Source organism: Numenius arquata, chromosome 5 (genome assembly GCF_964106895.1).
Source record: "Numenius arquata chromosome 5, bNumArq3.hap1.1, whole genome shotgun sequence".
Lineage (NCBI taxonomy): Eukaryota > Metazoa > Chordata > Aves > Charadriiformes > Scolopacidae > Numenius > Numenius arquata.
In genome coordinates this window covers 28,767,246-28,792,607 of record NC_133580.1, presented here as the reverse complement: position 1 = coordinate 28,792,607, position 25,362 = coordinate 28,767,246, and the positions used below count along the sequence as shown (strand labels likewise).

The following is a 25,362-nucleotide window of genomic DNA, read 5'->3' as shown; positions in this document are numbered from 1 at the left end:
TACAAGTCAGTTTTTAGAATTCAGCCACGCTTTAAAGCCACGTTTCTTTAATCACTGCTGCCACCTCGTACATGAGGCAAGGATGCCAACAGTACTGGGTTTTTGACTGCAACGTTTTTTCATCAAAGGCAAAGAAAGCACCCAGCTCGATCAAACCGTGACTCAAACCACATAGAGTCTCCCCTTACTGCGAGGCCCCCTGGTTTTTCTGAACCTAAGGAGCATTCATCCACCGTTCCAGCATTTAGCTAGCCATGCCAGCTTCTTAAAGGTTTAAGGAAGACTTGAGGAGAAGTGAGGAAAAACACATTAGACTCAGAATTCGTGAAATCTTGCAGGAGGTTTCCCATTAAATTCATTTGTGAAGAACAAGACAGGTAAAGGTTTGGGGGGAAAGAGGAATAAAGAAATACAGCAAGCAGATCCAGTCCGGGTTCTATACATATGTAAAAAAGACAGCTTTTCCAAGTGTTGCCCTAACAGGTTTCCTAACAATTTCAGAAGTACTGAAGATTTAGAGAGGTATGTTCTACCCTAACTTCTATTAATACGTTTTACTGTTTATTTTAGAAACAGAAGTGCATCTATCATATCAGTGCTCACAATTTCAGTATACACCATGCCAAAAAATAAAAGAAAAAATACTAACTCCACAGTTTCTCCAAACACTACTGTAACCTACTGAGTCAGCAACAGCACAGAAAAATAAAGTACTGTGAAACTTAACTCACTCCTCCTGTGGCATGTTTACTTTTTCTACTTGACAGTCTACCAACCAAGTGTTTACTAGAACCATACTTGCTTGAGTTGCATGTAAAAATATCACCAAAGATACACACAGCCTCACTGAAACCAAAGTAAGAATTCTTACCAAAAAAATACCCCACATACATGCCAAACAGAAAGAAACCAAACACCGGCAAGCGGGTCTATAAAAGTTTCATCGCTATGCTGCTATAAGCAAACGTATGTCCAAAAAGCACTCCCCTCCCCTCCAAATTGCGTTAGCAGCAGAGTTTAGTTTTTACCTTGGCAATTTAGAAAATTACTCTTCAACTTTAAAAGCTATGAATTTGTTGAAATGAAATCATCTGGCTGCAGTATTTCACTACTACCATTCTAGGAGCCCTGCCAGTCTCTCACCTCCTTGGAACCTTTTTCTCATTCACAAGCGGTATTTCTTAGCCCCAGCTTTTGAGCCATGTTTCTCCTTTCTGAACTTTGGAGGGAGAAAAAAAAAATATACGTTTCTAATATCAACATCACAGCTATACCTACAGGCAGTCTATCTTTCAAATTCAATTCAAGTGTAAAGACAACAGCAAACAAATCCTGGTGTTCTAAAAAGTAGCATCTATGAAAGCAACTGTTCGCTGATGATACCAAACTGGGAGGGCTGGCCGACACTCCAGAGGGCTGTGCCACCATCCAGCGTGACCTGGACAGGCTGGAGAGCTGGGCAGAGAAGAACCTAATGAGGTTCAACAAGGGCAAATGTAGGGTCCTGCACCTGGGGAGGAAGAAGCCCAGGCACCGATATAGGTTAGGGATGGATCTTCTGGAAAACACTACTGAGGAGAAGGATCTGGGAGTCCTGGTGGATAGCAAACTTTCCATGAGCCAGCAATGTGCCCTTGTTGCCAAGAGTGGAATCCTGGGCTGCATGGGGAAGAGTGTGACCAGTAGGTGGAGGGAGGTCATTCTCCCCCTCTACTCTGCACTGGTGAGGCCACAACTGGAATATTGTGTCCAGTTCTGGGCTCCCCAGTTCAAGAGAGACAGGGAACTACTGGAGAGAGTCCAGCACAGGGCAACTAAGATGATTAAGGGATTGGAGCATCTCCATTACAAGGAAATGCTCAAAGAGATGGGGCTCTTTAGCCTGGAGGAGAGAAGGCTGAGGGGAGACCTTATCTATGTTTACAAGCACCTAAAGGGTGGGTTGAAGGAGGATGGAGACAGACTCTTTTCAGTGGTTCCCAGCGATAGGACGAGGGGCAATGGGCACAAGCTAGAACATGGGAAGCTCCATTTAAATATGAGGAAGAACTTCTTTACTTTGAGGGTGCCAGAGCCCTGGAACAGGCTGCCCAGGGAGGTGGTGGAGTCCCCTTCTCTGGGGATCTTCAAGACCCGCCTGGATGCAGTCCTGAGTGATGTGCTCTGGGCAACCCTGCTTTGGCAGGGGAGTTGGACTAGATGATCTCTAGAGGTCCCTTCCAACTCCAACAATTCCATGAACTGAGGAAGCAATGATACCTGACACAAGCAATGAATCAATATTTAACTTGCAGGACGTTTAACACTTGAGCAACCGAGAAGCAACACCGGAAAGCATTTCCAAAGATCATCTAGACTACTTCCATTAAGTAAGGGCAAAAGTTATCAATATCACTCCTGACAGGTATTTACAAGTCTGCTCTTAAAAACATCTTGTGATGGAGATGCAATAGCCATCAAACAGAATCTGTTCTACTGCTTCCATTATCTCCTGAAGAGAGGAAAAGAAAAAAAAACACATAGCTTACCTCAAAATCAACTGGGGGGGAAAAAAAAAAAAAAAAAAAGAGTAGAGTACTTGAAAATTTACTCCTCCCCTCAGTTGTATCCATTCTGATCTAAACCACTCCAGTTCTCAAACTCTCTTTAAATTCAGACTTTCTTCTGATAGCTGTTGTAGCTGTGCTCTAGATGCTCCTCATTTGAGCCATGTTTGTATTTAAATGCTTCCCAGAACCGGACAAAGTTCTGCCAGCGATACCTTAGCAATCCCAAGTGGAAGAGCTATTTCATTCGGATAGCCTGATTCGATATACCTACACGCTGTTTGTCGTTTCTCATAACAGCGTAACGTTTAACTTACGCTCAGCTTGTGATTTGACTATAAACTCCAGAAATTTCTTCAGATTAGCTACTTCATCAGTGTCTGCACAGCAGGCTTATTTGCATCCAAAGTATTTCTGTATTTATTTTTTTTTTCCCCCAGATTGTTTCTCTACTTCCAGATTCTTGTAAACTTTTCAATTGTAAGACATCTGAATTCTAGTCCTGTCCTCAGATAAACTTGCAGATCCTCCCAGGCTGTTGCTCCAGAAACTAAGACACACACAAAACAGCAGTGGAAGGAAGACCAAAGGACAAAATGCTTTTCAATTTCAATCCTTAAGTGGGTAATTAAAACAGTTCTCACTAGCTCACCTTTTAAACCAACAATCAAAGCAGTGCTAGACATCTAATAAGACTGTGTAAATGACTTAAAATATGCAAAACATGGCATAAATTATTCTGGTGAGTATATGGTACGTAAAAGGGAGTGGGTGGAGGGGGTGGTGAAAAGCCAAACCAAAAAAGAGCTTGCTCTAAGAACAGGGTGTGCTCTTTTATTTCTGGTACTATATCATGGGCAGACAAGAATTCGTGAAAACAAGCAGCATTCAGGGAAAATGCAGGTTTAAAAGTACTGTTGACTTAAAGAGAACCAATTGTATCCTCAAGTAACTTCTTTTATTAACTTCTAAGTAATTGTAAATATCTAAAGTATTACTGTAAAATAGTTATTCACTTGTCATCAATCACTCATGAGAACCCATCAGTCCTCCAGAAAAAGTACATTAGAAACTTTGATACCGTATAAAGTATTCGGAAGATGTTAAGAAATCCAGTGGGACAATAAAGGATCATGCAAACCCAACCTGCTAAATTTTGATTTACTTAAACAGAAAAAGGAAAAAGCTAACTTTGATAGACATCAGCAATAAATGAGATATGATCCAGGCTACATTTGTTACATGAATAGGACTTTTTTTTTTTTATTTATTTCCCCAAATGCTTCAAGAATAATGGAAGGCAGGGGAAATCCATAAATTTGGATGCAACAACTGGAGATTTAAGTGCTAATGTAAATTCTTAAAGCCAAAAATTCAGAAAGAAAGCAGAGCTATAAACATATATCCATGGCCAGGATTGCACCAATATATCTCGATAGCTGCACATGCAAATAAGTAGCTAAGGACCTAACACCTCATATATATGCAATACATACCCTATTAACACATCCAGCCAACATCAATACACATCCGTTTGGGGAACTTGCACCTTCGTTGTAGAAAAGGCAGTCCAATCCTTATTTTAATGGGAAAGAAGAAAGTAACTCAGAAATGTCTCACCTTATTAACCAAGGCTCTTTCTGGCCTATATACCCTTACATCTCAACAACCATCTCTACATGCAGAGAAGAATCTCCCTAGAAACAAAATAAACAACAGAAGTGCAAATGGCATGTTCTGCCTCCATGATTCATCAGAAGCACTACCTCAAAAGCTTTATTATTGACAGTGATTCCTGGTGGGAGGCGGGGGGGGGGGGGACGGACACGGACTTTACACTGACTACAGCTTTGTTTTTCACTTATTAGCATTAGCTGCAATGCTGCCAAACAGGAGGGAAAGACCCTCTCTCATCTGCAAACAAAACACATGTACGGAAGACATAGAATTAACTTTTTCAAAGTCGCTTTTTTCCATATATCTTAACTATAGTTGGCTAAAACAAACACAGTTTCTAATTCAAAATCAAGGTCGGTCCAACAAATGTAGCAATGGTGGAGTACCACAGGTCCATGAGGAAGAACACACTGAGCTATTCTAAGCTGTTTAATGTAATAGTATAAAGGGTTTATAATAAGTGCGATGCACTGGAAATCCAGCCCAGTAACAATTCAGATCTTGTATACTGTGCAAAACAGATTTGTAACCCTTAAAAAACAAAGTATTTCATTCAGTATGAGTAGCGCTCCATCACCAACCATTAAGTATGTAAAACCCTATGGCTGGGTTCATCAGCTAGATACTTCCTGTATACCTCGTTGGTGTCCATCCAACAGCAAAAAGCAAATGACACCAATGAATAAAGGCCAATGTTTTTCAATAACTGTGGTGATACAGCTACCTGAAAGGAGGGTGTAGAGAAGCGGGGGTCGGTCTCTTCTCCCAAGTCACAGGCGATGGGACAAGAGGAAATGGCCTCAAGTTGCACCAGGGGAGGTTCAGATTGGATATTAGGAAAAATTTTTAAACGGAAAGGGTTATTAAGCCTTGGAATGGGCTGCCCAGGGAAGTGGTTGAGGCACCATCCCTGGAGGTATTTAAAAGACAGGTAGACATGGTGCTTAGAGACATGGTTTAGTGATGTGGGGAGTTTTGTTTTGTGGTTTTCTTTTGTTTTTTTATCAGAGTTAGGTTGATGGTTGGACTAGATGATCTTAGAGGTCCCTTCCAACCTAGACGATTCTATGATTCTACGATTCTATTTCAAGAATCCATTAAAAGTTCATCATATGAAATAACTAGATAACATTGCAGTATCATTCAAGTAAAATGAAAATATTTCTACCAAATCAAGTAATATAAAGATCAAGTCTCCAGAGAAAAATCACTTCCAATTCTGTATTAATGGAAATATGATAAAATTTCACAAAGTTATCTGCAAGGAGCTGATTTTCCTCTCACCTTGAGGGGATACATTTGGATAAAACGGGCAATGACTTCTGTAAAAAGGCTAGAAGAAACACTACTAAGGGTCTTGAAAATTCTATTCCTCCACTCCCTGGATATCCCGTAAGACCATGAGGATCTAGGAATGCTGAGGAATGCTCCTTTGCCTATAGCCAACCTCCTGTTTTGTTCAATCATTTTTCAAGCTTTTAATGAAAAACTTTCATGTAAAAGTGGGGTCTTTTTTGGTTTGGGTGTGTTTGAACTTTTCTTAAAGTTTCGCTTGAGAAAAATCAAAAGAGGTACGTGTTTGCAGACAAGTTTTCTGCAGTTTTCCATCAACTTTCTTAGCAGATCAGGCTCCAAGATTTTTCAAGTTCCACGTTTTTACAAGAATGCTATAGCTTACAAGGGTAGATGATTTTCGCCAGTTATCTTTTTACTTAACAAATTTTCCATTGATAATCTGTTCAGTGATTATTTTTTTAAGCAAAAATTTTCATTTGTCTATAATACACAACTATATACCCTAGCTCAAATTCCAAGTTTTCAAACAGCAATTACTGAAAAAATGCACAAAATGCAAGAACAGGTTAGAGAGAGAAGTTATTGCTAACAACACTACTAAGAACACTTTGACCCTACAGTTCATCTTTTGAGGCAAAATTTTGGACCCATTGTTTCCATTTAATATATTCAGCTCTCGGCAACCAAGTAAACCAGCAAGATTTGTATTTACTCTTACTCCCGATGCATAGAGTGAATGGGCAAATAAAAGTGATTATTAACATATTATCACTAAAATATATTGCCATTGACCACAATAAGGAATGTTCCACTTGGGAAACAGGAAAAATAAAAAATAAAAAATCATACTAACTTTAAGTATGTCATGAATGGATAAAAAGACTCCCAACTTCCATATCGTTATTTTGTAACTGTTCTTAGCCGACAGAAGTATTAAAAAAAAAAAAAAAACCACAATTATTTCTCCCCATAATTAAACCAAGATGCATTTTTAGACTCTAAACAGACCAATGTCATAAGATCGTATTTTGTATACAACTGGAAAAGAAGATTAATTGAATGATAAAATGCGACATATTTAATGCATGCAAATGAACATCAGCCACCTGCTGCTGGTCAATACATCAGTAGCTATATTATTTGCAGCATGTTTAGGAAAATTGATTTGTTATGTACCTTCTTTGCTAATCAAAGAGCATGTAATTAACTTTCTTTATGGACAAAATTGTCATTTAATTCAGTTCAATCATTTGACAGCACAATTTAAAAAAAACTAATTGTATTTTACCAAAACACAAACAACAGGGATTTGAAACTACTGGTTGTAGCTTTCATTTTGAATGCATTTCAGAAAGAAAACGGGGGCCAGTTATATAGAAGGTATAAATGTATATAATGACATTCTTTATGAAGCTGTTGTTTTTCTAAGAACCCCACTTCACAAAAGGGCAGTCTTATTCCCTCAACAAAGCAGCTGAAAGCAAAGCAGCAACAAGTAATTGTCCCCCTGCTGTGTCTGTGAAAAGGGTATGCTCCCATCATGAAGCAACCCTGCAACCTCACTTGGTGGGGATGCAAGTGCTGGTCCTATCGTATATTCTGCACGATCTCAAGTGGAGAAAAAAACATCTGCCCCTTTGCCATGAAAAGGACCCCTACGAACCTCTCCTCACAGACCCTACCATTTCCTCCCAGACTTTAAACCGATGGCTGTCTGTCACAAAAAGTCCTCCTCAAGCCCCTCTTACTCAGCTGCTTCATAGGGTTTCGACTGAGGTGACCAATCATGGCCTAACGAAGAGACAAGTGTGTCTGAACACAACGCAATACAGAGATGTGAGTAACCCTCTTTGCCATCTCCAGCAACGCAGTTTAAAGAACACTGAAGGCAGTTGAAGAAAAAGAAAAAAAAAAAAAAAGAAAAAAGTATCTGAAAGACAGAGGGCAGTCCGAGAAGATACCTATCTTCGTTTGAACACAGGGGTTCTTCAGAACCAGCAGGATTTTTCCCCAAAGAGTCTGAAAAATTTTGGCTGCGTTAGTTCCTATCCAAGAACTATTATTAGTAAGTAGGTTAAATAACTACAGTTCATCTCAAAGTATGATTAGTGGCAACATAATAATATTGTGCCCCACCAACCTTCTTCTGTGGAGTCCCACGCTTTACAAGACAAACACACACGTGATAGGAATATGTGGTCACTAGGCTACTAAGCCAAACATATAAACGACATGCCTCAGGGAAGAAAAAAAAAAAAAATCTGAGACCATAGTCAAAGCCCATTTCCAGCAAAATACCAGTCCATAGGAGGGATTAGAGTTCAGGCCCTAGTTGTTCATAGATTCATAGATTGGTCCAGGCCGGAAGGGACCTCCAAAGGTCATCTAGTTCGACCTCCCCGCAGTCAGCAGGGACACCCCCTACTAGACCAGGTTGCCCAGGGCCTCATCGAGCTTCACCTTGAATATCTCTCAAAGTATCTCTCAAATACCTTGTTGTCCTTCCTGCTCTACACAAAGGAGGAAATCAAAGAGAGATAAAGGGCTGACAGTAACATGATCAAGCAAGGAGGTAGGATAACAGCTTTTGGAATAAATCGAGTCCATCCCTGTGCCTTTAGGACTCCAACGTCAACTTCTACCACAGACCACTGATCGCGACGCTTTAATATGTTTCAGTAGAGATAAATAACATGCAGAGCGTGATAGCTCTTACAGGCTTTGAGGAACACCACTGCAGCACAGGGGAAGCCAGCAAGCGCACTATTTTCACGCTTCGTCAGATCAGAAGAGAGTGATGTAGAATTGGAAAGAGTTATGATCACTTCCATGCTTCGGGAATAACTTACTACTAGTTCACACCAGCCTCCATCTTCCTATCAATTCCTTCCTTGTCAGCTCCACACAGCAGGATAACACCCTCTGTCAGGAAGGCAACATTCAGGCTGTGCATCCTCCCTGCCCAGCATTTTGCAGAAGCTAGGGGTGTGCTACGACTACTCGCCTATACACATCATCCAGGAGACAGCCTAGAAATATAAGAGACACTTATCCCGCCTTGTGCCACCATTCAAGTCCCCAGCCAATCTGCCATTAAACATTAAACCCAGACATCTTAGATGAGTACACAATGTCAAAAAAGGGTGCTTCAGTAGAATACATCCCACAGACATGTCACCTTTTTTTTTTTTTATTTCTGACATCAGGAGATTTTCTTCTGACTCGGGAGGTGATCGTCCCCCTGTACTCGGCACTGGTGAGGCCCCACCTCAAGTGCTGTGTCCAGTTTTGGGCCCCCTACCACAAAAAAAGACATCGAGGTGCTGGAGCGGGTCCAGAAAAGAGCAACAAGGCTGGTGAGGGTTCTGGAGCACAAGTTTTATGAGGAGAGGCTGAGGGAACTAGGGTTATTCAGCCTGGAGAAAAGGAGACTGAGGGGAGACCTTATTGCTCTCTACAACTCCCTGAAAGGAGGGTCTAGAGAGGCAGGGGTCGGTCTCTTCTCCCAAGTCACAGGCGACAGGACTAGAGGAAACGGCCTCAAGTTGCGCCAGGGGAGGTTCAGGCTGGATATCAGGAAGAATTTTTACACGGAAAGGGTTATCAGACATTGGAATGGGCTGCCCAGGGAGGTGGTTCAGGCACCATCCCTGGAAGTGTTCAAAAGACAGGTTGACGTGGTGCTGGGAGGCATGGTTTAGTGATGGTGTTGCATTTTGTTCTTTTGTGGGTGTTTATTTTTGTCAGTTAGGTTGATGGTTGGACAAGATGATCTTGAAGGTCCCTTCCAACCTAGAAGATTCTGTGATCACTGTCTTCGCTAAGCTTTGAGAAGCCCTTTTAAGCAGTTTACACTTCAACACACCCTGCTGCCGCATCTGCTGCTCAGACTGAGTCAGCAGTAAGCACTACCTGATTTAACCTCTAGAATACCAAAATCCAAATCCAATCTGAGCTAAACTTTCCGAGATGCTGCAGAGAAAAGCTGTATGGAAAAAAAAAAAAAAACGTCAAAAGACCATTTTACTGTTTCCCCTCTTAAGACTGCGTCAATCCTTAATTCTTCTTCATTAGGCTGCCTTGGGAGACTATGAATAAATCCAGCACCTTGTCTCTACTGTGGTGTATTCCTCCTCGCTTACCTCAGACTTTGACAATGGGATTTTCTTCTGAGCATGGATGTTTCTTTTAACAACACAGACTGAGATATTCTCCCCTCCGCTAGCGCACTCCTGAAGCACGTTGAAGACAACTTCTTGGTGCAGGTACTAAGGGAGCTGACTAGGAAAGGTGCCCTCCTAGATTTGTTGTTTGTAAACCGAGGCGGAGTTGTGGGCAAAAAAGTGGTGATTGGTGGCTGTTGTGGTCACAGTGACCACAAAGTAGTTGAGTTTCAATTCGTTGGCGATAGGAGGAAAAACTGCCAGGAAAACTTCGACCCTGGACTCTTCAATCATAGCATCAGGAAAGTGGGGAGTAGGGGAGCTAGTTTACAGAGTTAAAACAACAGCCTGAGCTGATCAGAAAGATCACCTCTTGCACAAGTATGAAAAAAAAAAAAAAATCTATTTGAGTAGAAAAACGCATATGCAGAATTCGGTCATGTTGGTAAGGAAATTAAGATGAAGGTCCAGCTGTATATATGGGTCTCTTTTTTTCTGTCCCTCAGAAATGATGTTTTGAACACTCCTGTAGGATTTTTAGTAGCTTTATCTAATCACTTCTAAACAACCAACAATCCTGAGAACAATGTTCACTAGGTCTGTGAACTATGAATTAAGATGTTAGAATATGTAACTTGCACATAAAGATAAATAAATTTAATAATTTCTACTGTTCAGACTGTCCCCAAGTGCAGCCAGAACTCTTACAATATTACAAAACTAATTCTGTAATCCTAGAAGAAGGTATAGACATAATGTTCTTGCTCAGATTGAAAAGAATAAACAATAAACTGAATGCTAAATGAATTGAAAAAATAGTATGTGGAAAAAACCTATATATCAAAGCTAAAATGGATTATATTGGCTGCACATATAAACAGGTAGGCATAAGGATTAAAAAAAAAAAAAACAAAACCAACCCATACCACTAAACTAAAAAAAAACAAAACCACACACCAATTCCAGACTATCCACGGATTTCAATTAAAATCTCTGGGACTATTAATGGCCTAAAGTAACGTATTTGCACATATCAGGTCTCGTTATTGTCAGGCAGAATTCCAGTTAAAGGCTAAATAATCTACCTTCAGTTAAAAGTAAAATAACGTTTGGATATCAGAAACTGTGGTAGCACAAGAAGCTACTTCCATCCCCGCGTGAGTGATCTGAGCTGGCACTGCCCACCTGTTCAACTAAGAAGATTCTTCAGGGCTGGGTTGGTTTTAAAACAAAAACATCCTCCAAAAAAAAAGTTCCCAAAAGGTTACTTCAGTTGCAAACCGTAGTAGTCGCAACCACTTTCACACGTAATAATTCGGCAATCTAAGTGAAGAAAAAAGAGCACTATGCAAGACCCCATTTCAGTATCCTCAGAAAATGAACACGCGACTGCCAGCAATGGTTCTTCAACAGACTCCATCCGATTCGGTCTTGCACTGCTGGTCAAAATGGAGCGCAGAGAGGCGATTACCAAAATTAAAAAGTAGAGGAGAGGAACGCATTAGAGAGAAGGAAACTTCTGCTCCTCAAGACAGTAACTTTATTCAAAATTACAAATACTTGGCCCTTGTCTTTGGCACGCTTTGGTTAATATATTTACACCAATTCTATTTTACAGATGGAAGAACTCAAACATGAAGACGTTCCAGCCCACCTTTACAGTCCTGTCAATGAATACAATCACAATAGGGAGCTGTTACTTAGTTGTCCTTGCTGTAATTCATTAAGCACAATGTTTCCTCTAAGGTGTACTCCTTTAAAGTTGCTATGAGAGAGCTTTTTCCAGAGTGTTTCCAGAGTGTTCTAGTTATTGTAAGACACACTGAAAACAGATTAATTTCTCCCTACTATCCTAAAATGGAATGGCATTGTTTGGAATACATCAAAAGACCACCTTGTAGCAGCAAATCAATTTTAAGAGAGAAAGGAAAAAAAAAAAAAAAAAAAGTGAGGCTTTCAGTCTTGCTGAATTTCTCCCTCATTGCTGGAGGTTTGGTTTTCAAGGCTCATACTTCTTTTTAACTGGCCACTCTAACAGCTTATGCGCTGCTTCTTAATCAAATGTGCTAAAAGAAAGTCCTCCTACCGCACATCAGGATGTGGCTCAGCCCGGAATCCAAACTAAGGAATTACGCAAAGCTGTCCTAAAGTGAAATCCACAACTGTCGGGCTTAAATACTAATCTCTCTTCACTAAGATTAGTTTCCCTACGCTAAAGAAGTCCCGTGCGCTTACATGCTTGCTGCATTGGAAAAAAAAACACTTCATCTTCACATCCAGAAACGTTTCCAGCCTTTTGCAAACATAGCTGTCATCATCACACAAAAGACACCAACTCTAAGTATCAGCAATGGCTGTCTAATCACCAGTTCATTTTAAACCGGCATCATCCCACCGTGTCTTTCAGCCTCTCTGGTCAGTCACTATTCTGCAAACCTGCTGCCAGGAACCACTTGGGAACCATCTGCAAGATGATCCTTACTGAACTGTTGACTTCTTCGTAAAACACACACAGCAAACCCCACGACCCGTTTCTGTAATAGCGCTGCGCTCGTTTGGAAGCGCCAACTAAAGCCATTCCCCAGGCCACACACTATCACCCGACACAAACGACCGTCAGGCACCCAGCAGGAGAGAGAACAAAGAAGAGCTCAAGCTCAGCACTGCCATAAGGATCACCTTAACAACGAACACCGCTTCGGTCCACGCTTGAGAACGTCTGCGCGGAGCGCACCTCCTGGTACGAGGCCCACATTATGAGATGCGAAGTATTTTTACTTAAGTTTGAGACAGCTATCCTGTCTGAGATGCAGGGTGTGAAATCAATAGTATAATAATCACTTTTGTGTCAAGCTGAAGTGACAGTTCTTAGCATTTGTCATCCTTCAGCTGGCAGTAACCAGTCGTACAGCAGTGGAGGTGCAAACATTAAAGGAACTCTCTCTTATGAGGAAAGGCTGAGGGACTTGGGTCTTCTTACTCTGGAGAAGAGAAGGGAGGGTGTCAAGAGGATGGGGATGGTCTTTTTTCAGTGGTACCCAGTGACAAGACAAGAGGAAATGGGCACAAACTTGAACATAAGAAGTTCCACCTAAACATGAGGAGGAACTTCTTTACTTTGAGGGTGGCAAAGCCCTGGAACAGGCTGCCCAGGGAGGTGGTGGAGTCTCCTTCTCTGGAGACATTCAAAACGCGCCTGGACACGTTCCTGTGCAACCTGCTCTGGGTGGACCTGCTTTGGCAGGGGGGTTGGACTAGATGATCTCCAGAGGTCCCTTCCAACCCCGTATCATTCTGTGAACATTTGATAAAAAGCAGCAGAAAAGTTGACAGTACACAGACTCTCCAGCCAACACTTAACAGTATTCTTCATAGCGATGCCATTGGACATTATCTAGATGTAAACTCCGTGACTGGAAAAGAGAATATTAATACACAGACTATGGAGTTTATCCTTTTAATCCCCTATGCTCAGGTACCACAGCTTCCCCTTAGAACATCAAGGGAATCAGAAGAGGAGCTGACTCGGAGGGTATGGGCACAGGGAGAGGAGGGGTGCCTTCAGGCAGCTGGTTCTCATACTCTTAAGAGATTATTAGAGGTGCCAGCTAAAGGAAATACCTCCTCAACTTCAGATGCATACACTTTGACTTTCAGCACTGCAGTCCTCCACAAAAACCCTACCATCGTGCAGCTGAAGCACTGCTATATAAGGAACCGTACATCATTTCCTACCAACACAACTGGTACTACCAGCACAAGCAAGGCCTTAGGCTGTAGCCAGCTATGCTCTTCCTCTTACAGATTGTACATGATCTTAATCACAGAGATACCTTTGTGGAAAGTTTATTTAGCGTTCTTCGTATTACCAGGTGCTGTTCCGCTTTCGGATACACATACACAAACCTGTTACTGCAATGGCAGCCACAGCTCTGGTAAAAGATTTTGGTCTCCAATTTTCAATACATTTTCCTCGTTCCAAAACTCCTTCTGTGTTCCTCATCCCCCACCCCTAATTTTAGACAAGGTCTTTTAAATAGCAGCTTTGCAGCATGATCTTAAGCACAGTCCACTAAGAATGAGTTTATACTTATGGAAGGAACCTCATTCATAAACTAAACCTTTAACGTATACTTGTGGTATGATTTTTTTTTTTCCTTTGCTATTATAATCAGAGAAGAGATATGGAAAATACTCAAATGGAAGGTAAAATAAATCTATTTTACTTAAGACAGCATAAACTGGAAATGGCAGAACAGCCAAGGCCTTAAAACTCCTTATTTTCTACAGTCTTCCTCCCATGATATTTACAGCTCTTACACTACAGCCGAGTACTGTACTACTCCCTCCTAAGAGTACTAAAACTCTTCAAAAGGGTGCAAAGAGCCAACCTGATGAACTAATTGGTTCAGTTTCTTTTTTTAAAAAAAAAGAAGAGGAAATAAAACACTTCCACAAATCTTTGCTGCTCAGAGGAAGCACCTCACGGGTATCAACAGACTGAAGCAGCACCAGGAAAAGGCAGGAGTCAGCTATTTCAGTCAGGGGAAAGCAGTGGATCAGCCACCTGGCTTTACGCGGGTTTTCCCCGCCATAGTGAGCTATATCCTACGCTATGTCACCAGGGCTCGGCAGGCAGCCCACTACGTGTCCAAGTTATGGCAGAGCATGAGAGACTACCGAAAACATCCTACTGCTATGTTACATGGTACAGTGTACTGCACTACGGAGAAGATCAAAGAGAAAGATGATTTGATACCCTTCTTCCTCCTCTCCTCAGCGCTTCTTCTGCTGAGCTTGTAGAAGAGTCACAGGAGGGCAGGGGAAGCTACTTAGAGGGACTCGTGTCCATCATTATTCCCTGTACAGCCTCCTTTTCAACCTCCCCAGGAGTCCATGAACTTGCAAACCACTCTCCATCGTTAGCCCAAACAAGACATACTGGCAAAGGTAAACACTATGAAAAAAATTTAAGTCGTGTTTGCAAGTCATGTTCATAAGAACCCAAATTTAAATTCCTAAACACTTTAAAAAAAAAATACACAAATTATTAAAGAAATGTTCTAACATACTTGCCTGACACACAATAATTGCAAGATGAGTTTCGTGCACAACCAAAACCAAGCTCATAATTCTAACACAGACTAAACTAACAGTACTGATTTTCATAGAGCTTCATCTATTTTCTCATGTAATTCATCTGTGAACATTCTAAAGAAAACTATACCTTCTTTATACTTGACAACCTCCTGCTCAATTTAAGACAGTGCAGGACCAACTATTGTTGCTTAAAAGCTACGTTGTTTCTTGGTTGAGCATGTCTAAACAGAAGTCTTTGAAATCATTGTATTAATTTTCAGAACATTCTAAAAGAAAAAGTAACATCCCGGTTTTATCACCTCTGTTATTCCACTCTCCCGTCATTCCATTTATTGTTTCTTTGCCCTACAAAGGGCTGTCATCTTGTCTCTGATAATTATAAGGACATATATTTCTAGTAAAAATATTTACATGAGTGTATAACAACTTTATATTTCTTCAAAAAGCTTGCCAGGCATCTTCATCTGTTTCAAAGCTTTCCAAGCAGCAGAAGAAATAGTTCTCCCCAAACACACATGCAATATTTACAACTGCATGTAAATGCCTGCTCCTATAAACATACATCTGCAAGAATCAATTTTAATACAATCCCTCCTTGAAAAAAAAAATAAATAAAATAAAATATAATACAGAAGAGCAGGGTAGGAGCAGGACGGATAAGAAGTTTTATAGTGTGCATCGCAGACCAGACTGTCTTCTAACATACTTTAAAAGCTGTTTTAAGGAGAGGACAATAATCAGGTTTTCATGAACACGAAGGATGGGACAAGTGGTTTACTTCATAGATAAGGAAACTGTAGCTTGCCTGCTAAGAGTTAAGCAATCTATGGAAATATTTAAACAGTAAATTATTTTAGATTAGGCACATCAATGCATCTGCAATTTCTTGCGCTACCATTTACCTATTTACAGAGCAGCACATTTTAACTGAGGAGACTATTTACATGAGGCTGCTGCACTTAATCACAAAATTAAGGCAGATCCAACAACTTGTTGAGCTGCACTGAACAACTGCGCTACTGACTAGACACCGCTGTTGTGAACCCCATGGAAGGAAATACCTGATAACGATGGCCTAGATACATTTGCTCCAGAGAACAGGAGCATGAATAAGATGATCTCCTGGGGTATCAACCCAACCTGTATTTCTAAAGTTGTTCAAGTCTACATAGAGAAAAAGTAGCTGTATTTGCATCAAAGGTACATATGAATCTTACACTTTCAAATTTGGCACTCAGTTCTGAAAATTTGTCCTGACGTTTACTTTTATTAAGCTCTCACAAACAGCTGCTTCTGCTTAACTTCACCCCATGAAAAGACCCAAGCAGATGAACTTAAGCAGGCACTGCTCTACTGTAAGTCTAACCAGTAAAAACATGACAGCCCACGAGCTTCCAAAAAGCAAGCCTGCAGCACCGCGTTCACTATTGTGTGCATTATCTGGCTGCAAGCTGCAGCTTTAATCATATAGGGTAAAAAAAAAAAAAATTAAAAAAAATAATCTTTGTTCCAGCCTGTATTATTCTATGCCTTCTTTCATCTTCTTCATAGGTCAAAGTAAGCAGTCAGATTCCTTTCTGTGGCTGATTTGGGAAATCAACTGAAACAATGAAAAGTGTTCTGCATAGCCGAGCCTTCCTGAAGAGGCTGCAGTTAGCAACGGGACTCAAGTCCTGCGTGCGTTAAAGATGGATGGTTTCCATCTTCTTTCTCCCTGGAGAAGAGAAGGCTCTGGGGAGACCTCATAGCAGCCTTCCAATATCTGAAGGGAGCCTACAGGAGAGCCGGAGACGGACTCTTTGTCAGGAGATGTAGTGACAGGACAAGGGGTAACGGTTTTAAATTGGAAGAGGGGAGATTTAGATGAGATATTAGGAAGAAATTCTTTCCTGTGAGGGTGGTGAGACACTGGAACAGGTTGCCCAGAGAAGCTGTGGATGACCCATCCCTGGAAGTGTTCAAGGCCAGGCTGGATGGGGCTTTGAGCAACCTGCTCTAGTGGAGGTGTCCCTGCCCATGGCAGGGGGGTTGGAACTCGATGATCTTTAAGGTCCCTTCCAACTCTAACCATTCTATGATTCATGGGGTTGGTAACTTGAACATATTAACTATATGGTTCTATCTGGTGACCTAAAAGGCTCTATAACAGCCAGCTTCTGCCAGCCATTCTGTTTTCAAAGCTACCTGATTTTTACTGCGCTAAGTATACACGAAAAAATAAAAACAGGCAGATAGGCTGCAGCCCGTAAATTTTGAAGGGAGTAAGAAGGAGGACGGGTGCTGTAACGCAGGTGCAGCAGTGCTGCTCTTCTGGCAACACATTCCCAAGAACCCACTGACCTTTAAGTAAAGGGGCAGGGGAGTTAGTTTTGCTGAGCAGAACCATTACCCCAGCTTTAAAGGCTCTTTAAGGAAGGAGATGCATATACTTAATAATTTAAGAAAGAGAAGGAAAAAAAAAAAAAAAAATATTCACCAAAAACCCCAAAACACACATAGTAAAAGCACTGCTCCAGAAGCAGGCTTCACAGCCACTTCTCACACTGCAAGGCTCGCTGTAGTCGAACGGCTTTGACGGGACAAGCTGCCATATGGAAGGAATCGTAAGAACATAAAATACATGTTCTTCTATTAATAATCTCATATCAGAAAAGTCAATGCAGACAGTTAAACCTTCCTTTTAACGTGTCCGATTTGACAAAACTATGCAAGTTCAGTAAATTTTTTAATTGAAGTCACAGGAAAAACTTTTGCTAATAAACACTTCTGTCATCAAACCAACCTTTGTTACACCACCACTGACACCAGGAATATTACAAAAGACAGAAATCTGGTGCAGTCCACCTTCAATCAGTTCTCCTCTGAGCCACGTTATGTTTCATTCATCATGCTGCACACCCTATCTCCTTACCCAGCGGGAAGGGAATTAAAAGGTCACATCTTAGCCAATAAAATATATTTAGCTATTCTGTGGGGAGAAAACAGTATCTCTAATCAGTCATCCAAACAAGACAACAGGCTACCCAGAAGGTTGCATGCTGCTGCACATCAATAAACATCTTTATCCAGGAACTGAAATGAAAAATATCAAACCAGTGAAGGTATGAAAGGGGAACTCAAAGCCCTGTCAGAAAAATTACAAAATTAGAGCTGAGCACTGCATTCAGCAAATAGATGATACAGACATGGCAGAAATAAGTATTGCTGGGAGCTAGGTTCAGATAGCATACTCCGGAATTTTAAGTAACAGGGAAAAACATACTTTCTCTATATATGGATACTTAATATATACATATATATCTGTATTTTCCTTTGGGTCTCTCTACTGGTAAACACTTAAGTCAGCTCCTCTTTACCTCTTCAGCCTGTACAGAACGGAATCATAATTAAAAAAAAAAAAAATACTCCACTGATATCAATTTTGGGGATTAAAAGAATTCTGAAATAGGTTTCTCCTCCATTCTCTCAGCCTTACTAATTGAAATGCTGCAGGAAACAGTACTAGTGAAAAACACCGAAACAGGAAAAAAAAGCCTAAATTGTACTTTCACTGCATGTCAAAACAAACACTAGATGCTTAGAAAGACAAAACCAGTACTGGGATGCTAAGAAAATACATTGATTTTTGCCATCTGTGCTGGTACCAAAATACATACAGCAGACTCATCACCTTACTGGAGGTCTGTAGCTGTGGAACAGTGGGAACAGAGTTTTCCCACTAGAATTACTATAACCAGAATAAAACCAACTGGTATTCTGTATCCCCCCCAGAAAACACCTTGGCTTGTGACATTTCATCTCCTGAGCCAACAGGTTTATATACACACAACTACACTGAAACAAGCTTTATAACCCAATCGCAGCAAACTGCAAAGTGAAACAGAAGGTACTTCAAATGCCAAACCATAAAGCTCTTTAGGACTGGAACAGAGAATCAAGATGACATGATTACAAAAACAGCACAAAAGAGCTGGCTAAGAAAGAAGAATGATGGCAGCGTCCATGCCTGGACAGGGTTTGAAGCCACAGGTATCTGAACACAAGAGGAAGAAAAAAAATGCAGGTTTATTGATAGGAAAGATAGAAGAGGGAGAGCAAAGGACCAAACACCGCCTGTGGCACAAAAGAAAAACGTAAATTTGTTTGGTCAACTTTGCCAGGTACCCATCAGTGAAGTTTAGCTACTGTTCTGTGCAGGGAAAAAAACAACAAACTCAACCAAAAGAAAAAAAAACCCAAAACCTGCAAATCCCATCATTTTACACGCAAGCTATAGTGAACACACATATACAGTGTGTCATAGCAGTTAGAGATAAAAAACATCTCTTGTGTTATGCAACCTACCCTTTGTCAATGCAGAATTAAAGAAACATATGGCATATAGGCATTCTTGCTTATATCCTACTGTTGGCTTTTTTTTTTTTTTAAAAAAAAAAAAGGGATAAATTCATTATAAAGGTCTTCCTCATGAGAGAAGGAAAAAAAAAAAAAAATATTTCTTTCCCAAAACTGGCCCAAAGGCACATGCAAAACCATACACGATCGCCTGCTAGAGCCTTCCTGCTGACCAAGGCTGAACTTTCTGTACTAACAGACTTGACTCCTACTCCTGCCAACACCACCTGACTCCAGGAGCGGGCTCCGAGGACCACTTACAGAATGAAACATCATGACCCTCACAATACATAAAGGACCCATTCACTCGACCATAGGTTAATTTCTGTTAAAGTCTACAGATCCCAGGTACACACGTGAATGCCTTCCGGAAGAGGAGAGCCTGAATCTACAAAAAAAAAAAAAACAAAACACTAAGGCTTTCTTAAAACTCTATTGATTGGGAGTATCTCTGTGCTTTCAGCACATGTTACTCTTTGAACAACAGATAATTCTAATAATTCCTGGCACTTGGCAAGAAGTTTAGTATGGGGACTGTTTAGTATGAGGAAGAGGAGCCTGAGGGGAGACCTCATCACTCTCTACAACTACTTGAAAGGACACTGTAGAGAGGTTGGTGCTGGTCTCTTCGCACAGGTAACTAATGACAGAACGAGAGGGAATGGCTTCAAGCTCCAACAGGGTAGGTTTAGACTGAACATTAGGAAAGAATTTTTCACAGAAAGAGTGGTCGGGCATTGGAACAGGCTGCCCAGGGAGGTGGTTGAGTCACCATCCCTGGATGTGTTTAAGAGACGTTTAGATGTGGTGTTGGGGGATATGATATAGGGGAGAACCTTGTAGTGTAGGGTAGATGGTTGGACTCGATGATCCCAAGGGTCTCTTCCAACCTGGACGATTCTATGATTCTAAGTATCCAGCACGGTGCTTGACTGTTCCTCGTAAAAGCTGATGATGCTCCCACCGCCATTTAAAGGAAGATTCAAATGTATGAAATAATTACCTGCGCATCTACGTTGGTTTTGTTCATCTTTCGCAGCAGACAAACATTAATCTAGAAGGAATAATAAATCCGGCAAAGGAAAAGTAGCTGATTGTGCTTAAATTGATTTTAGCCCCTCAATTTGCCCCCCAGTCCTATGTGCAGAAGGCTAACTGCTGGCAGTGACTGCAGCACTAGTTGCAAGCATGGGATTTAAGCTGGCACTCTTGTTAGAGCTGAGGTAATTTAAGAGGAATGTCAGCACACATTTACTTTTCAAACTTTATTACTCTGCTTTAAGAGGAGAAAGAATGCCTGCTATTGTCATTTTAAAAATATTTACAAAATCTTTGGTATCTGGTTTTAGTCCTGCAGAATTAAAATCAAAACTCTAATGTTTCCTCACGTTGTGTTCCTTTTGTAAAATAGAAAGTAATAATTAGAAAAAAAAAAAAAAAACAAAACACATTTAGTGAAAACAAAGGTTTTAAAGAGAAATGTGACCACTCTTTCCTCTAGAAGAAGTCCAAGGCTACTGGTGAGTTAAAAGGAGTTACATGTGGACAGCTCTGCAAGCTAGGAGCAGTTGGGAATCTGGCTGCCTTTGGTATCCAAGCCATTCAAGCCCAGTTTCCTTTGAACGTGCGAGTTCCTGCCACGGAGAGCCACAAGGGGATGAACATCTCGAGCTAATGAGATCTACACCAGTTGCATAGCTTCAATCCCAAATCAGAGGCCACGTTCTCACCCTCCTGTCTGCAGATTGAATTTCCCTCTCTTCTTTTGGTAGAGAACAATGTAACCTATTTTTAAATAATCTTTATTTCTCTTTAAAGAGCAGGATGGTGGAAACTGTCTTGGTGGCCATTTGGCAGCGGCCTTTTCTCACAGGATGTTTCAAAAAAAAAAAAGTCACCTCTGCACCAGGAAGGCTTTCCAAAAAGTCATCTCTAACAAACAGTATTTTATTATTACAGAAACCCAGGGAAGAAATGCAGGAGCTGAGCAGAATAAAGCAGCAAAATGGAATCATGTGGGGAAGAAAAGAGGCAATTTACTCTTTGGCTTCACAAATAGCAGGCAACAGAAAAACCACTGCATTTCCACGGTACTTTTCCTATTAAACCAAATGCCTTTCTGAACACAGTAGTCCAAATTTGTAATAGCAGCATTAAGCATGAAACTAAAAGCCCGTCCTGCCCAGTCAAAAAGGAATTCTGACAAAACAAAGGGAATCAAATGAAGAAAACAACAACTTAGTCGCTCTGTCCCCTCCTGCTCTGCCTAACACTTGCTGTTAGGAAGGCACGCTGCTCAGGTAGCGGTGCCGCTCAGCCCTTGTTCTCTCAGCCAAGGCTCCCAAGACAATGCCATTTTGAGGGAGACACCTGTCCACCGGCAGCAAGCATGAGAGCATCAACTCATTTTTAAGCTGTCCAAAACGAGGCTATCGCATGGCAACATCTTTCAGTCGCCACAAAACTTGCTTCCAAACTGAAATAGCTACCCAGAGGTGAAAAGCTCCGTATCACATTTCTAATCCCCACAGCAGCTAGTCCTCTCTGCAATTTTTTTTTTCCTTTTATAATGATTCATAAAAATTTTCCCAATCTTATGAATCTTGCTCCCTTGAAAGTGTTTCCCACATCACTATTTTGACTTTCCTCTGGCAAGGATTTCTACGATGCATATGAGGAATATTCTGCTGCTCATTATCTATTTGATAAAGTATATTTTTTAAGAAAAAGGTCAGGTAAAAATTGGTATGATGTGGAGCTCTAGTGGTAGCGGGGAAGTAAAGCAGCACATAACACCAACTGTGAAACAGTAGATACTGACATTTAGTATGAAAACAGCAAGCAAAAACATTGAAACAGATAAATTTAAACAACGAGAAGGAAGAGGGAGAGAGCTTGGCATCAAATTCGACAATTTTTCAGGCTTACAGAATAGATCTTTGCATACAAGGTGACAAGCAACCCTCATTTTAGCGCACAAGCTTGAATCTTGTAATTTATTGCAGTTAAGCAACAGAGAAAAATAAGATCAACGCTGTACGCTCATATTAGCCTTTAAGGAAAAAGTTATATATAGAACAGCAGGAAACGAATGTTCCTTACCAAAACTAACTGGGAGCCGATTAATTCTGTGCACTCTTTTAAAACAGTCCTAGTTATATACACCGTCCTTTTCATGCTAGCCATGGTAACTCCTATACCAGCCAGTAAATACTTCGCTCTCAGTTCTATCATCAGCAAAATACTCTAACGACCATCGTAGCCAGTTTAAACACTGGGATTCAGTAGTCCTTTCAGACGGATGAGGCAGGAATTAAAACCTAAACCAGAAGAACTCCTTCCTTATATACCCAGCACTATCACACACTCTACCAGCAAACATCATCAGCTTAACTCTTGCGGGCAGTCGATATTCCACCTGTAAAGGAGATGTTTTGGTTTTGGTTTTTTTTTTTTTCAACCAGAGTGGCAGGATGTGCAAAGCAAAGTGTGTGCCTAGTGTGTGCTTCATCACAGAGAGGATGCTGGAATTCCCAAAGCACCCTGTGAAACGCTGGCATTATTTTCTTCACTTTTAAGATGCCATTTGAACTCGGGTACCCATTGCAGGAGCGTACGAGGCTAAAACAACACGGACAGTTATCAGAGTGTCAGAAGCAGCACACCACAGGAAACGCTGCAGCGCGTGTACACAAACAACTGACCCCAGTATTAGGAGGCCCCATATCCGAAGTCTAGCAGCATCACCGGTTGCACAAACAGACACGGTTTTGAACCCCCAGTATGAAGCCTGCAATCCCATCCTAGGGAAACTGCTTTCCTCTACGACTACAGAAGAACAAGACAGAAAAGCTCTTGTATATACGACCGGTAACTTGCAACAGGCTCTCCACCTATTTCAACCCATGTTATAAGTCATTTGATTTTTTTTGCTGCAAACTTCTACTTCCCAAGCTGAGCACACAATGCCTTGATTCAGCACTACCCCATTTCAGACAGAATATATATCTTTTTATTTTATTTTTTTTTTCCCATAAGTGTTATCGTTTGGAATCACACAGCCTAACAGGGGGCTCTAAATAGCATTCCTTCCAATCAGTGCCACAGCGGAAACAGCCGATTCTGGGCTTTATACCTTTTCCACCCAAGGTACAGCTGTTGTTTGAAGAGGAGTCACCTGGCTCTGAATTCAGTGTAGCTGAAAAACACGGGGTACCGAGCGCACACACACACCCCGAGTTACAAGCCTCAGAGAGGAGATTCCCAAGCTGTGCCTGTTACCTGGTGGGCAGTTGCACTCTGGAGGCGCTTCTCTCGCTACTCGTATTTTTGCCAAGTGCTCGTAGGATTTCTGCGGGCGAGAGAACCACAGTGAGGGCACTGTGGGCGAGCTCACACCCCCCCATACACCCCCCACCCCCCCACCCCCTCCAACCCGCGCTCCCACAAGCTCGCATTTACCGCTATCCCACAGGGTGCGCAGCCAGCGATGACTTCCTCGCTTGGACTCGACCCAAGGTGACTTCTCCACCCCCCAGAACAACAAAAACAAGCCCGACGCCACCGGCTCTCTCCCACCTCCTCCGCAAAGGCTCCCCCCCACCAATTCTGTTCTTTTGCCCCTTTCCCCCCTCCCCCCGAGATCGGGAAACGCAGGGACTAATGGCTCGGCGGAAAGTCACGGATGAGAAAAGCGCCGGTGGGGCCCGCAAAGGTGTCCCCCGTCAGCGCCCCAACCCGCTCGCCCCCCGGCCCGCTTCCCCCCCTTCACCCCCCCGCCGCTACCCGGGGGTGCGGACTCGCTTTTCGCCGCTTCTCCCCCACCTCCCGCCCGCGGAGCTGCTCCGGCCGCCCCCCTCCCCGCCTCAGCCGGCCTCCCGTCGCCCCTCACACATCTTCCCCCCCATCCCCAGCACACGCAGAGCGGCCACCCCCCCACAGACACCCCCCCCCCCCACACACACACACACACCCGTCCCGCACACCTGGGCGAGAAGTCGCTCCACTTTCTCCTGCATCATCGCGTTCAGCTGCTCCAGGGAAAAGCCGGGCAGGGGCGGCAGCGGGGCGGCGGCCGGGGAACCCCCTCGGGCGCCCTCGATGGCCGCGACCCTGGCCTGGAGGTCGCTGGTCCGCACCCCCAGGTAGAGGCAGGAGGCGGCCGCCAGCGCCGAGAGGAGGGCGGCCAGCGCCGAGCCGCACGGCCCGGCCCGCCGCGGGCAGCGCTCCCCGCCGCCGCAGCCGGGCTTCCCGCAGCCGGGCTTCCCGTTGCCATCCCGTCCTGCGGCCCCGCTGCTCTTCCCCAGCGCGCTTTTACACCCTTCAGCCGCGGCAGCTTTGATTTCCCTTCCTCCGCCCCCCATGGAGGCGATTAGTTTGCAAAAAAAACAGCGGGCAAGGGCAACAACAACAACAACAAAAAAAAATAAAAAAAAAAAAAGAAAAAAGAGAAAATAATAACAACAACGATAAAGTACGAGAAAATAAATAACAAAAAGGCGAAATATGAAAAAAAAAATATAAAATTTAAAAAGCGATGAGTAGAAGCAAAGCCCGCCACCGGCTCCCACACTTGGCAGGAGAAGCGGAGGCGCGCACCGCACGCCGCCCGGCAGCGGGTCGCGACTCAGTCCCGCAGCGGGGGGCGGCGGGAGGGAGTTGGGGGGGGGGGGGAACGGATGATCCAAAGGGCGGCAGCAGGGGGCTGGGTGCGGGGCGAGCCCCCGTCTCTTCCACCAACCCTTCGGAGGGAGCAGCCTGCTCTGCTACGCGGCTTGCCACTTGTCAGAGAGGTTTTCAGGCGCGGGGCGGGAAGCGCCCCCTCCCTCCCTCTCTCCCTCCCTCCCTCTCTCCCTCTCTCCCTCCCTCCCCAAACCACCACCCCCCCCCCCCTCCGCTTTCCCCCCCGCCGGACTTGTTGCTCCCCCCCCCCCCAAGCCTCCCCGCACCTGCCCGCCGGCGCCCAGCAGCCGGGGAAGCAGGCAGGCGGCAGGAACCCCCCCGCGCCGGCAGTCAGCCCCCACGCTGCCCCCCCCCGTCAGCCGAGCCCGCCCGCCGGCCCACCTCCCCCCCCCCATCAGCATAATTGTGTTCACCTAGGCCGAGGAGCGCGTGGGGCAATTAGACTAACGAATGACGGAGAGGGGGATCGGGGGGGGGAACACCAACACCACCCCCACCACCAT

General features: G+C 43.0%; 1 protein-coding gene across 1 annotated transcript in view; it reads right to left on the bottom strand.

Moving 5' to 3' along the window:
• The window catches only part of COL25A1 (collagen type XXV alpha 1 chain), a 336,819-nt gene extending 312,279 nt beyond the window's left edge, over positions 1-24,540 (bottom strand). Inside the window, exons 1-2 of the mRNA XM_074147547.1 lie at positions 24,163-24,540; positions 23,459-23,528 (exon numbers count right to left, since the gene is read on the bottom strand). Coding sequence (XP_074003648.1) covers positions 23,459-23,528; positions 24,163-24,540 — 448 coding nt within the window. The remainder of the gene's footprint in view (positions 1-23,458; positions 23,529-24,162) is intronic.
• Positions 24,541-25,362: the final 822 nt, after the last annotated feature.